This window comes from Morone saxatilis, unplaced genomic scaffold (assembly GCF_004916995.1).
Source record: "Morone saxatilis isolate NCDOM2014 unplaced genomic scaffold, NCSU_SB_2.0 Contig20, whole genome shotgun sequence".
Classification (NCBI taxonomy): domain Eukaryota; kingdom Metazoa; phylum Chordata; class Actinopteri; family Moronidae; genus Morone; species Morone saxatilis.
In genome coordinates, this window is record NW_023339763.1 from 11,951,617 (window position 1) to 11,965,378 (window position 13,762).

The 13,762-nt window shown below is 39.5% G+C and overlaps 1 protein-coding gene across 1 annotated transcript in view; it reads left to right on the top strand.

Annotated features, from left to right (window-relative positions):
- The window catches only part of pds5b (PDS5 cohesin associated factor B), a 26,991-nt gene that overhangs the window by 2,367 nt on the left and 10,862 nt on the right, over window positions 1-13,762 (top strand). Inside the window, exons 2-12 of the mRNA XM_035666630.1 lie at window positions 4,071-4,198; window positions 4,618-4,821; window positions 5,314-5,400; window positions 8,205-8,302; window positions 9,202-9,328; window positions 9,722-9,802; window positions 10,655-10,795; window positions 11,666-11,781; window positions 11,967-12,061; window positions 12,286-12,431; window positions 12,998-13,149. Coding sequence (XP_035522523.1) covers window positions 4,091-4,198; window positions 4,618-4,821; window positions 5,314-5,400; window positions 8,205-8,302; window positions 9,202-9,328; window positions 9,722-9,802; window positions 10,655-10,795; window positions 11,666-11,781; window positions 11,967-12,061; window positions 12,286-12,431; window positions 12,998-13,149 — 1,355 coding nt within the window. The 5' untranslated portion in view covers window positions 4,071-4,090. The remainder of the gene's footprint in view (window positions 1-4,070; window positions 4,199-4,617; window positions 4,822-5,313; window positions 5,401-8,204; window positions 8,303-9,201; window positions 9,329-9,721; window positions 9,803-10,654; window positions 10,796-11,665; window positions 11,782-11,966; window positions 12,062-12,285; window positions 12,432-12,997; window positions 13,150-13,762) is intronic.

A 13,762-nucleotide genomic window follows, 5' to 3' on the forward strand; every position in this document is an offset into this window, starting at 1 on the left:
ACACACACACACACCCACCCCAGGTTGAGAAATACTCTACTCTGATTGGGCTTTCTGTGTCTCAGTGTGGTAGGCCGAGAGCGATGGAGTCAAATTTGGCAGCAGCTGTGGGGTGGAAAAGAAGGTCAGAATCAAGCAATTTGGCAGCCTGCCAGTGTCCAGTCAGTGTGTAGGCTTGGCCCTGTGTGTGTGTGTGTGTGCGTGTGTGTGTGTGTGTGTGTATAAAAGCTCAAGTACAGCTGCAGAAAATTGTTTGGTTGTTATTCAAAACTCAGTATTGCGGTCTGGTCTCTAAATCAAACCCGGCAGCCAGTGCTTTTGTCAGGCGGCAGACCTACTGACCCAGACTGCTCCATAATAATCAATCTTTATTCGATGATAAAAGCAGCATAAATAGTGAGAAGACACAAACAAGACAGTAGTTACAGAGGGAGTTCATTCATTTACTGCTTTTAGGAGCATTATATATGCAGGGATTTTTCTTGAAGGATAGAACAAACATGTTGGCTGACTCCCCCCCGGGTGAGGTGATTGTTGTGGAATGAGATATTGGAGCGGGGCAGGAAAACCTGCTGTCCAGTAGCCACAAATGCTGGGTGACAACTTTGGTGCTTTTACCAGTGAACGCAGTTAGGTATGGCTGACAAAGTGAAAATGTGACTAAATTTACCTCGCGGCAAGTGCTGCCTTTGCTGTTCTGAACTCCAGACAGAAATCTGGAAAGAGGAATACGGATCAGTCCAATATCGGTCTTTCATTTCTCTTGACTTTCCGTCGGTTTTGACCATACCTGGAGAAGTAATGTATTTCATTACTTTTGTTTTTGTTTTGTTTTTTTGGAAATACACCCATTGACCTCTTTTAAAGCATTATACTTCAGTTATATGACAGTGGTTAAATGAAGATGGCCTGTTTGTTACTGATTTACATCGGATTGAGCGGCTGGTCGTGGAGGAGGGCGTAGTTGTTGTTTTGTTTGAAATCTAGTCGATTTCACATGTTTGCTTTAAAAAAAGTGCAGAGACTTTTGTTCAAATGCTCAGCATGGCAGTGTTGTGTTAAGATGATAAAAAACTTACTTTTGTCTAGAAAATAGTATAAATTTCTTTTTGTAATTTCCCAAAGCCCAAAGTGACATCTTCAGATGTTTTGTTTTGTTCGACCAACAGTCCAACTCATCATCAGCACCAAATTGCCACATTTGAGAATCTGGAAACAGCAAATATTTGAAATGCTTTGCTTAAAAATGACTAAAGTGCAGTTATTTAATTATCAATAGACTTAAAAAATTAACTGTTCGTTCAGCTAGTCAATTAATTAACTAGCTGTTGAAGCTCTATAGAGGTGTGTCTGTCAGATTGTTTTCTGCCTCCAAATCAAAGTGTAAACAAGTGGGGCTATACATTCACAACTGTAGCTGTGTTACTATCATTGTCTAAAAAGAACGCATTGTTAATAATGAGTCTTCAATTAGCTTTTTTCCACAGCATTTTGTTAAGAGAAGAAACTGGAACTCTAAGACTCATTAAATTAGGACAGATATGGAGCTGGTTAACAATCTAGAGAGAGAGAGAGAGAGAGAGAGAGAGGCAAGGTATGCAAATATCTGTGTTCAAAAAAACCTCTACAACCGGGGCCATGAGGTTGGAATTTGTTGGGAGCTGTTTTTAACTCTGTCGGACCCGCCAAAAGTAATAAATGCATATTAACACATTCTTTCCACATGTTTACTCAAGATGAGGTGTCCAAATCCCTGGTTGTAAACAGCACATGCTCAAACAGTTTTTCTGTGTTTCACCTTCATCAGCCTCGCAGAGACAAACTAAGCGACCGTGCAGGCTCAGTTTTGTTGAGGTTGATGTTTAACACTTCAGCTAACCAATTTCCTGGGGGAAATCCCCGCAGCCCATGTCACATTGCAGTTGCTCATGTTGACAATTTCAAAACCATGACTCTCAAAAAATCTTGCATAATCATTCCGATGGGCTATAATATATTGATTAATCAGCAATCTAATTTCACCACTGATGATCTGGAGTAGTAAACATTAATTAGTTTGTCTATGAAATGTGAATTTAATATATCACAGTTTCCCAGAGACTGTGAGCTTGTTTTGTCCAATAAACAGACAAAAACTCATCGAAATATTATCAAAATAGTTGCAGAACATTTAATAAACAGACCATTTTATAGAGAATTATCATCAAATGAATTGATCTCAATTGTTAGTTGCAGCCCTTGTTGAAATATTGATAGGATATGCATTAAAGTTTAACTAGCAGACTCTCTGGATCACAGGGTTCCCCAGGGATCCCCAGCTCCTCCTGTCCGCGGGTCAAAGTGTGCTTGGGCAACACTCTGAACCCCAAATTGCTTCTGATGGCCCGGCCATTGTCTTGCATAGTTGCACACTGCATGTGTTCTTTCTTTCTTGAGCACAGTCTGATGGTTCGCTTGAGGCCCTGAATGTTTCTTTTCACTCGCAATCTTTGGTTGAGTACAGATGCCGCTCGCAGAGAGCGCATCAACCAGACTCAGGGCTCATTAATAAGAATTGCCCACTTTCCCAGGACAAGTAAAGTGCCGGTTGGTCAGGCTGGTAAATCTAGCCAATGTGAAAAAAAATAATTGAACACATCTTTTTTCTAGAGCTGATGATGGGAGTAATTTAGTGAGTCATCTCGCCTGCTTTTCATCTCTGTTGAGGGTAGTAGTAGTAGTAGTAGTAGTAGTGGAATAGTATATAGATATATACTGATGAAATGCTGATTGGGCACTCGTGAGAAAATGGCAGCGGGTATAGACAAAATGTATAAGCTGGAGCTAATATTAGCTGTATTATTTATTATTCAATAATTATCAATATAGAAATAAATGTTAATTAGCATTAGCTACAGTTGATATTAGGTTTGGGCAATATATTGAATTAATTTGGTTAATTTAAAGTTTTGTTTTTGTGTAAAATGTCTATTACATAAAAACTGAGGTATTAACAATGTGCATACACAGGTTATTTTAAGTCAAGTGTTTGGTTGAATGCTGGGTACATGATCTGTTTTGAGTCACAACAACAACTGTGATAGTTGAGGGAAACCAGCATGAAAAGAGACACGAAGCTGGAGGAAAGTACTGTTTTGGTTCACAGTGCTATTTCTGAGGCTGTGACTGAGGCAGTTTTTATAATATAGTCTTCTAATTTATTGGTTGCAAAAAATCTCTGTTCAGCAAGCTTACTTCTGTTTCCCCGGGAAAGAGCCCTCAGCTTCCAGCCTCGTTGCTATAACTAATGTATTGCTGTATTAAATGCTTTAGATATTTTATGAACCTCCACTATAAAAGTATCAAATCATTAATTCTTTTGAAACATTACCAGTTCACCACGCAGACTCTTAGTTATATTCATGAACTATGAGTCAGGCATTAGTTTGTCTGACAAAGGAGGTGCAGGTAAGGTGTAGGAGGGAAAATGAAGTCATATTCCTCTGTGTACGCATTTCTGCCTTTTTTAATATCTTTAATGGACCAAAGGCAGTCGCAAGGTGAGACGGGTCAGTTTACTGGCTGTTGCCAAAGAGCAATGTATAGTGCAGCATGTCTGATCTGGCCATGAGCAGTGCCCTAAATTGTAAGTCAAAGCACATTTTGCGTCATGTGAATGCCCCAAACATGAATCGGGTGTAATCCTTGACAGGCTAGTGGCTGCGGTAATGAAATGTGGAACACAATGGCAGCAGCAGCTAGCAGTGAAAAGTCAGCCTGCTCTCTGAATGCTGCAATTTCATCATTCATTCAGCTTGTAGAAAGCCATTACTGTGCTGTGAATACCTCGCTGAATATTTCAGAGGTCTCTATTGCAGACTTCTTTCAAAGCTTTGAAGTATTAAAGATTTGCCTTGGGTTCCAAATAGTTGCTTTTTCTCACCTTTTTTTTTTATTTTTATTTTTTTTATTTTTTGAGGTTCGGGAAGTCTTCAAGGTTTTAGATTTTTAGTCCTGCCTCTCGCTGTTCTCTGTGTCACCTTCTTTCTTGCTCTCCTCTAATTTATTACAAACATTCTTTTTCTCCTCAGGCAGTGAAGAGCTAAAGAGGATGGCTCACTCTAAAGCTCGAGTCACAGATGGGAAGGTGACCTACCCCCCAGGGGTCAAGGAGATCTCTGACAAAATCTCCAAAGAGGAAATGGTCCGCAGGCTCAAGGTCAGTGTCTTTGTCCCATTCTGCTGTAGCCGTGTCTCCTCTGTTTATTGTGCGGTCACAGGGAAAGAGGGAAATTGTTAAACTTCTCATTATAACATTGGCACATTGCTGAAGGCATACTATTATCATTATTTCTTTTAAAACAGATATTTTTAAGTATTAGTATTGGTAATTTGTAGTTTATTTATGCTTTTATTTTTAAATTATTAATTTAAATTATTAATTATTACTGATGCATAATTGAAAGATTTATTTTTCAAGTTTATTTTTTGACTTTGCATGGTGTAACTGAACAAACTGAATGACTTCAAACCTTGTTTTGAATTGATGGCACATTTCACCTAGCTATTTAGTCAACACCTCGCCACTAACCTCCGACACCTGGTCTCCCCACTCAATATCCCCTATCTCTCTTCCAGATGGTTGTGAAGACCTTCATGGACATGGACCAGGATTCTGAGGAAGAGAAGGAGCTGTACCTGAACCTGGCCCTCCACCTGGCCTCAGACTTCTTCCTCAAACACCCAGACAAGGACGTGCGTCTGCTGGTGGCCTGCTGTCTGGCAGACATATTCAGGATTTACGCCCCAGAGGCGCCTTACACCTCCCCAGATAAACTCAAGGTATGCTGATGAAGATTGGGGCGGGTAAAACAAAATACTGCAAAATGACTTTCTGTTCCACCAGAATCACGCTGACATTTTAATTACATAACCCTGTTGCATCTTCTCTGGGGTGTCCACTTAACACTAACTGATTGATTTTGTATTTTCATTTGCCAACATTTTTGGATATTGGCCTGAAATCTGTGCAGCATTTGGCTAGAGACTTGACATGACTCACACCTTTTTATAGAACATCTAAACACAAGCTGTTTATTAGACACAAATCAGCATTCAGTAACATGTCCTACATACATTGGTCCTTCTTTTGGTGTGTTCAAGCTTCATTGTTTGTGTTTGAATGGGACGGTATGCTAATCATTCTGATTTTGCCTAAAACAACGTTGTGTTGTGGCTGATTCATTGGGATGCCTTAGTCACACATTGCTTTTACTAATGACTACATCTGTGTGTATGTGGAGCATTCACTATTTGTTTGTTTCTTGTCTCCAGGACATTTTCATGTTCATCACAAGACAGCTCAAAGGACTGGAGGACACTAAAAGCGCTCAGTTCAACAGATACTTCTACCTGCTCGAGGTATGTGACTGTGGTGTGTATGTAACAGTTCTAAATAACTAAAGAGCTCTGCTCACCTTTTGTTGGCTGAGGAGGAAGAAACTTTTTAGGGTGGGAGCCTAATTAGTCCTCACATTGTGAGGAATGAGATGTGCGGCAGAAGGTTTAAAGCGTTAATAAATGTATCTGACACATTGAAATAACAGGTGTTGCCCACTTACTTTGTACAAAAGTTCATTTTAGCTGTACAGCTGCTGCAGTCTGCTCCCAGTGATATTTGCCATTGTACCCAGTGGAAGCAACTGTTAGCACTGGTTAAAATGAGAAGCCTGCTACCTAAATGTTTTCTATATTGCTCATTGCTAATGCACAGAGAGAGTGCACATTCCTCACTTGAGTGGTGTTTGGTAAAGAAGTTGCATACAAGCAGAGCTTATTTCTCCGTTTTATTCCTTACTACAAATTCCACAATGTTCACAATGTAGTAGGGAGGAGGAATGTTGAGGGGAAAAACAGTCTGGCTGATTGAAAGTCCCCTTACACTCAAAGATGTGTTTTGCTTATTGTTACTTGACTTGGAGGTTTGACCTTTACTGTGCAGAATGATATATGTGCAGAGTTCAATGCTAGAAGGCTGTCTTTTGCTCATTTGATGAAAAGGGAAAGTTTCTCTGCACTCTTCTTAAAAGCTACATATGAATTTACACATGTATAATGTGGAAACTTAAAGCCTCAAACTGCACATACATTGAGAATAGACGTTTTGGTGAAGACACATTGTGTGTCCAGCAGCTGCGAAATGAACAATATTTGGGTATTTATGGAATAATGAGGGAGACGGACTAAATGTAATAAAACAAGATGTGCAGAATTAAACTTTTATTGTAAAAAACAAACAAACATATGAGACACAAATTACTATTCCAAGCAGCATCATTTTATGTCTTAAAGCAATCATGTAGTATGAGGTGACCCTAAACCGACAATTTTAAAGATAAGTTTCCGTGGTAACTTAGGTCAGCCTTATCTAAACCTACTTTCTGAAACAGAATTTCTTGAAAAGCTGGCTTAACTGGTATCTTTTATGCCCCTTTATACCTTTTTATACCCCTCTAGTTGGAACCACCTAGTTTTTGGGGTGAAAGCAATTTGTAACAGGTTACTTTGGCATGTAAACATATCTCTACTTTTGCTTTTCACTGTCAATAAACTCACACAGTTTGTGGACTGGATTTGTTCTCTTGTATTAGAAGTAAACCTCTGTATATTAGTCAGGAAAGAGAAGCTCTTTGATGAATGTTTTTTGCTGGTGGAATGCTATTTTATTTAGTAGTGTTATAAATGGTAACAGGGATACTTACTCTCAAGGTTAATGTGAACAACTTAACCAGGACCTCAGTTGGTGTATGGCTTGTTCACCTCACTGCTCATTTTGTGCTCATAAGCATTATAATACATTACTAGTTGTTTTGTTTTATCTCTGTGAATTGGAATTCCTCATGGTGTTTGACCTCTGGTCTTCTGTATAAATTTACTGCATGTGTGTATTCAAGATCTTATGTAACTGCAACGTATTAGATAAATGATGATGAAGGCCAGTGAAAAGACACGGAGGAGGAAGCAGTGGTGACAGAATGACAGCTCTCTTCTGCTGTGCAGCAGAAGCTTATAGGAAATATGTTTATCTATATCTACAGCAATCTGTATGACAGTTGTGTTTTTCAGCTCCTGCAGGCCTTAACAGACTCCATCTGATGTCAAACTGCAATATGCCTAAATCCTTCATTGTTTTTAGGAAACTGTTACTCGGATGTTCTTCGTTAATAGTTTGCTTTGCTTTTCAGTCTTTTTATTGTTTCAATTTGTGAAGTGCTTTTCAATCATTTATGTGAGTTTGCTCCAAGAAGCTACCGTATTTTCTGATGAAATCAAAGTTCAAGTTGAAGCTAATTAGAAGTAAATCTCATTTATTTGCAACTTTGTTATTCAGATTGTGATTAAAAAGCCAGTCGGGCATTAATTGGACAATCAGAAGCAATTGTGAGATGGAGGAAGTCTAACTTGCAGTTTTAATTATATAAATTGCGTTGCACTTCATGCAACAACAGTGAAAAAATTATTAGCTACAGTAGCCATGAAGGATTATATAAAATAAAGTAAAAAAAAAAAAAATGTGGAATGGAAACCTCAGTTAATCTCATGGCCACTGAAAACAGCATGAGTGCTAATAGAACTTGTTTACTCTAGTTCATTTAAAGCACATATAATCAATATTCTTTACTAATCACAATGCATAAAATGCGTAATGGGAGAGGCATCTCTCATAGTGATGCGCCTACAGAGACTCATCATCCGAATCTACAGCTCCCCTCAGCTTTTTCGGAGTTTCAGCTCGTTGTTTAGCTGTCCAGCCTGAAACTTTACGGTTTCGATTCACTCTCACAGCTCAGCACCAAACAGCAGACGGGCACCGTTAGCGAATAGCTGGTGAGCATAGTGGAACATTTAGCAGCTGAAGAGCAGGATATTTCCCTCAGGAGTAGGTAGAGAACAAAAACAGAGGATGAATATTGGACTTAGATTTGCCAGATGGCTGGAAACGCGATGAATGAACCCAAGTGACCAAAAACAAAATTGGTTATTGCAGCTTTAAAGGTTTTTGGAAGATTATTATTATTATTATTATTATTATTATTATTATTAAAGTCAATCAATAAGCAAACATGGCTGTCCTTTCACCACCCTTACCACATTCTTCTTGTTTCACCTTCTTTATTTTACGTCTGCATTGCCACTAATGTCCTGCCTCCTCTCTTTTTGTTCAGAACATAGCATGGGTGAAGTCCTACAATATTTGCTTTGAGCTTGAAGACAGCAATGAGATATTCACCCAGCTTTACAGAACACTCTTCCAGGTCATCAAGTAAGTTGTTTTTTTCTTTTTCTTTTATCAAAGCCCACCTCAGTGTAATATGTGTGTTCTTATTCATCATGGTGTATGATGTGGGTATGTGTGCCTAGCTTTTATTTTTCCACATTGACTGTTTTTGGCTTCCGTATTCCTTAATTAGTCCTCCCTAACACCTCAATCTGTCTCTGCTGCTACATGATGAAAACGCACACTAGCAGTCCAGTTGATTCTCTTTGATTGCCCCTCCCTCCTCTCCTCTCCTTTCTCCTAACCCCACTCTCAATTTCAGTCTACTGAACACAACCTTGAGGGCTGAATTCTGCAGTATAGAATTTGGCTCTTTGCCATTGGAACAAATGTGTGTTCGTCAAGGTTGTGCCAGCATAATGCTTTTTATTATATAGGAATAATCAAAAGAGCTCTACTTTACATTTGAAATATTTGCAGTGAGCCAAAACATGTAGGGGAATGCAGCCCTCGTGTGTGCGTGTGTGTGTTGGTGTGTGTGACACTCCATGAATGGGAGGTAATGAGAATAGTAGTGCCTGGCAGCGTTGAGGCCAGCAGTCGCTGAGATACAAATCTAGGTAATAAGCTTTGCCTCCTGCTGTCATGCAGATCGTTATGAGCAAGTACACCCACCCTCTGTGTGATCAGTGCATTGCAGTTTGATTTCAAAATGAGAGACCCAGCAAATGAAAAACCCTATAAAAGGCCTACTGCCAGCAAACCAAATTTCAGCCATGGTGCGCTGAAGAAACGACCGATTATTGTGCAAATGAGTGACTTAAAAACTACCTATGGTTTTAAACCCAGTAAATTTAAAGCTGCTACCTCAATAGGAACCAGCGTGGAATATTATGCAGTGATGCAATCCTTGACCTTTGACCCTTCTTGCCTTGTTTTCCTAGCAACGGCCACAACCAGAAGGTGCACATGCATATGGTGGACCTGATGAGCTCCATCATCTGCGAGGGAGACACTGTATCGCAGGAGCTGTTGGACACTGTGTTGGTCAACCTAGTGCCAGCACACAAGGTACATGCACGATTACACAAAGAGCAATACACAATCATATATACACACACACACACACACAAACACAATGTTGAATGTTGATACAAGAAGGAACGGCTCAGTAAGGGACAATCTCATATGAGTTGATGTTGTCAGTAGACTGAGGCCAGTATCATTTTCCATACCCTCTAATTCAATGAGACCCCTGCAGGTGAAAAGAGGTAAAGCAGCTTAAAAGTTTCTGCATAAACATCTGCAGACATCTGTGCCTGCTAAAAGGATTCTAATGAGATTCTTGTGAGTGAAAAACAAGAAGTAATTGACCCTTGTTTTCACATTTTATGTAGTTTGTGTTGTTTTTGTATGTTATCAGACCTGCTGTTTTATTCACCAGTTGTTTTTCTGTCTGTCTAGAACTTGAATAAACAAGCATATGACCTGGCCAAAGCTCTGCTGAAGAGGACTGCTCAGGCTATTGAGCCCTACATCACCAATGTAAGATTAAATCGTTGACAAGCTCCTGTTTATTTTTTGTCTTTACACTTTTATGTGTATGGAGATTTTTATCTCTGCATATAACACTCAGCACCTTGCAGTTATTTACATCCTGTAATAGTCATGACATTCAGAAATTGTACTTTTCAGAGTTGTAACAGTTATTGTTGAGTAAGCAAAGTTTGTCGCATGTAGCCTAACTTGAGTAAAACACTAAATCCTTACCAGCTCTACAGATGCTGGTCTCTACCAGAGTCATTATAGTTTTTGAATTTGAATCATTAGTTTTTTTGTTTTTATTTTGGTGGGTGGTAATTTCTTTAAAATCATAATATAGGGACTATTTGTCTGAATAGAAAAAGTGTAGAAATGTATGACAATACAAACACAACACATTGTGAATGACACGTTGACACTCAGTTTCAATAAACGGGTGCATCAAGGCAAACTGTATTTTATTTTACTTTATTTAACATAGTTGTAAGTACACTATATTGGTTCAGTTAGTTTTCCCATTTTTTTCTAAAGTCAATTTATTTGATTTCAGTTGACTCAAATGTTTTAGTTAACTATAATAACCTTGGTCTGACCTTTGACCTCACTCGAGAGAGAGGAGAAACAAGAGAACCTCTTCACTTTTGTGTTGCACATCCACTTTCTCCTGTCTCCTGATAGCTAATGTAAGCTGACCATGGACCTCATCTACCTGTTTTAAGCAGGGACATATGTGGCTCCTCGAGAATGCCATTAAAAAGGAGCTGCATGTCAGAAAAGTCACAGTTTGACTTTCAGGAACATGTAGGATCTCTTTTTGGTCAGTAACCTTTATTCTTCCCTCTCTTTCTTCCTCAGTTCTTCAACCAGGTGCTGATGCTGGGAAAGACTTCAGTCAGTGACCTGTCGGAACACGTTTTTGACCTCATCCTGGAGCTTTACAACATAGACAGCCACCTGCTGCTCTCGGTGCTGCCGCAGCTCGAGTTTAAGCTTAAGGTATAGAAAAACACTCTTTCAGATAAACACTGAGGCAGCAAACTGCTTTGTGGATTTAAAACCCTATAATGTTTATAGCTGAGTGTGCCTAAATGGAGCCTTTAATATCTTACATTTGTCATATCACGTTATTAATGTAGTTGTTTTGTGCAATACACCGTACAGCATTTTATTAGGACATTTGACAGATAAATGAATTAGTTTTTTCTTAGATGAAAGCAGCAGCATTACTTGTTTTTATATTGCTATAATGAGTTTATACACACACTGGAGTAAAAACACAAATTCTCAGTCGTATTTACCCCCAGAACTGCACATTTTCACGTTCTCTGCAGGTTTGTTGATTCATATTAGAAAGATAAAGCAGTCAGCCAGTCAGCATAATGTTGCTTCTGCAGTGTCTCATAAAGGCATCCTGCTGATGGATAACGCTCATTAACTGTTCAGAGGGAGTGTAGATCACTGCTGTCTCCTCAAAATAATAGCTGCGATAAAATCTCTCCCCCACAGACTACACACTCTCTCTCCATCTCTCTCATTCTTTGTCTCACCCTCACTCTTCTCATCTCTATCTCGCCTTGCTTGTTTTCTCTCCCTGATGCTTTTCTTCTTTCATCCTCACTCTTTACCTCTCCCTGCCTCCACCCTTCCTTTGTCTTTACTTCTCATTGTCTCTGCTGTTTCCTCTTCTTCGCAGCTCATTCTAAAACAAGATTGATACCAAAGAAACTGCTGCCTTTGTGTGTTAGGGAAATGGTAGTGTTGCCAATGTAGTTCATGTAAATGATTTGGCATGTCGTTCCATGCGACACAGCCAAATTCTCTGCATCATTTCTCTCTCTTTCTCTCTCTTTCCCTCTGTCTCTGCAGAGTAATGATAATGATGAGAGGCTGCAGGTGGTGAAGCTGCTGGCTAAGATGTTTGGAGCCAAGGACTCTGAGTTGGCTGCACAGAACAAACCACTCTGGCAGTGTTACCTGGGCAGGTGGGTTTCAGAGTTATGGGTATGGCATCCACAGATCCTTCAAAAGTCTGAAAAAGTCTTGAAATACCCATATTAGGACCTTTTTATAAGGTTTAGAATTTGTGCACAGCTTATGTTTTTCAACATGCAATTATTCTTGCTGTAACCAAGTTGCTGACATTCATGTTAATTTCTTTTCCCAAAAGGTTTAATGACATCCATGTTCCTATCAGACTGGAGTGTGTTAAGTTTGCCAGTCATTGTCTCATGAACCATCCAGACCTGGCCAAAGACCTGACGGGTAAATCAGCACAAAACCCATTGCATTCAATGTTAAGTCATTTTGCCACTATACAGAGGTGATACCACCACACGTATGCCACTTACAATAATAAGTTACAAGGTTATTGCTCTTTCAAGTATGTAATTTAGAAGAAATAAGAAGCATTTACTAGGTGTTTTTTCTGTGTTAGAGGTGGCTGGTTCTCTCACATCCCACTCATTTGTTCCTGTTTTCTTTCCCAGAATACTTGAGGGTCAGATCACATGACCCAGAGGAGGCCATCCGCCATGATGTTATCGTCTCTATAGTAACTGCTGCCAAGAAAGACTTGTCTCTAGTCAATGATGCATTGCTCAATTTTGTAAAGGAGAGGACCTTGGACAAGAGAGTAAGTGGCCACATTTTGTGTATGTTTGGAAGTGTCAGTATGTTCTCAAAGAGTTCTTCAGAACAACTGTGGGAGCTGCAAACTGAAATCAGACAAACAATTATTTGTTTATATCAGTCCTGCAGATGCTGAATGTTCTTTGTGGTATCTCCCATCTATGTTGACACATGTTTTCGTCTTGGATAACATTATACACCACTTGGCATTCATGTGGGACTCAAAGTAGCATTAGCTTAGCCACATTTTGGATGGACTCATCCACTTGGTAGCCAAATGAGGCTTTAAGTAGCCAAAGTATCTCATCACCACTGATGTCTTGTTAACCCCCTTATCCACAATAGCTCTTGGTGTTTAAGGTTATTGTTGCTTTTGATAGCAAAACATTAAGTGGTGTGTTTAGTTAACTCAGCCAACCCAGCTGTAGCTATTTTGGAAAGAAGGCTAGAATAGGTTTGCCTATTAAAATTAGTTTCTGTTTCTTCTCATGAAATTCTCATTAACTAGTTGTCATGATTAGTTGGCTCTCCCTTTTATCTTTTCCCATTCTTTTCCTCCTCCTTCATCAGTGGCGTGTACGTAAGGAGGCCATGATGGGCCTGGCATCGATCTACAGAAAGTATTCGCTGCAAGGGGAGGGAGGGAGGGAGGCCTCTAAACAGATTTCCTGGATCAAAGACAAGCTGCTCCATATCTACTACCAGAACAGCATCGATGACAGGTGTGTGTTCATTTTTGTTATATTAAACGTGTAGGAAAACCAGAAACACCTTAATGAATTTCAATGAAGAATTCAAATCCAGGAGGCAAGTGTTTAAAAGTTTGAGCCAGAGTTAAATCTGTTTCCTAAAAGCTGCTGATTAGACCCTGAGTGAGTTCCTTGAATCAGTTGCTCCTAATTTGCTCAGTAGCTCAAATCCATAGCTTTCGTGTGTGCCTTGGGCTATTGGCAATGTACTTTGGATTTCTGCACTTAATCTTGTTTGATAAATCTGTCTTGTTTCATGGATAACCAGCTGAATGTAATTAATATTAATGAGGACATCACATTGAGATACTTTACATCAGACTTTGGAAGTTTAAAATCATCCCCGGATAAAATCATAAGAGAAAAGGCTTCCAGCTCCGCAGCTCAAAAACGTTTTACCTCCAATTTAGACTATATTAATTGTCTTTAACATGATTCCTATCTGCTAGATAGCTAACTAGCTGTCCACACTCTGGACCAACTCAGCTGTGAACAGTACAGGAAGACGTTACTAACCCTCACACACCGGGAAAGACTCACTAACCGGCGCAGGTTCCACACAAGCCCACCTTTCTTAAAGGGGAAG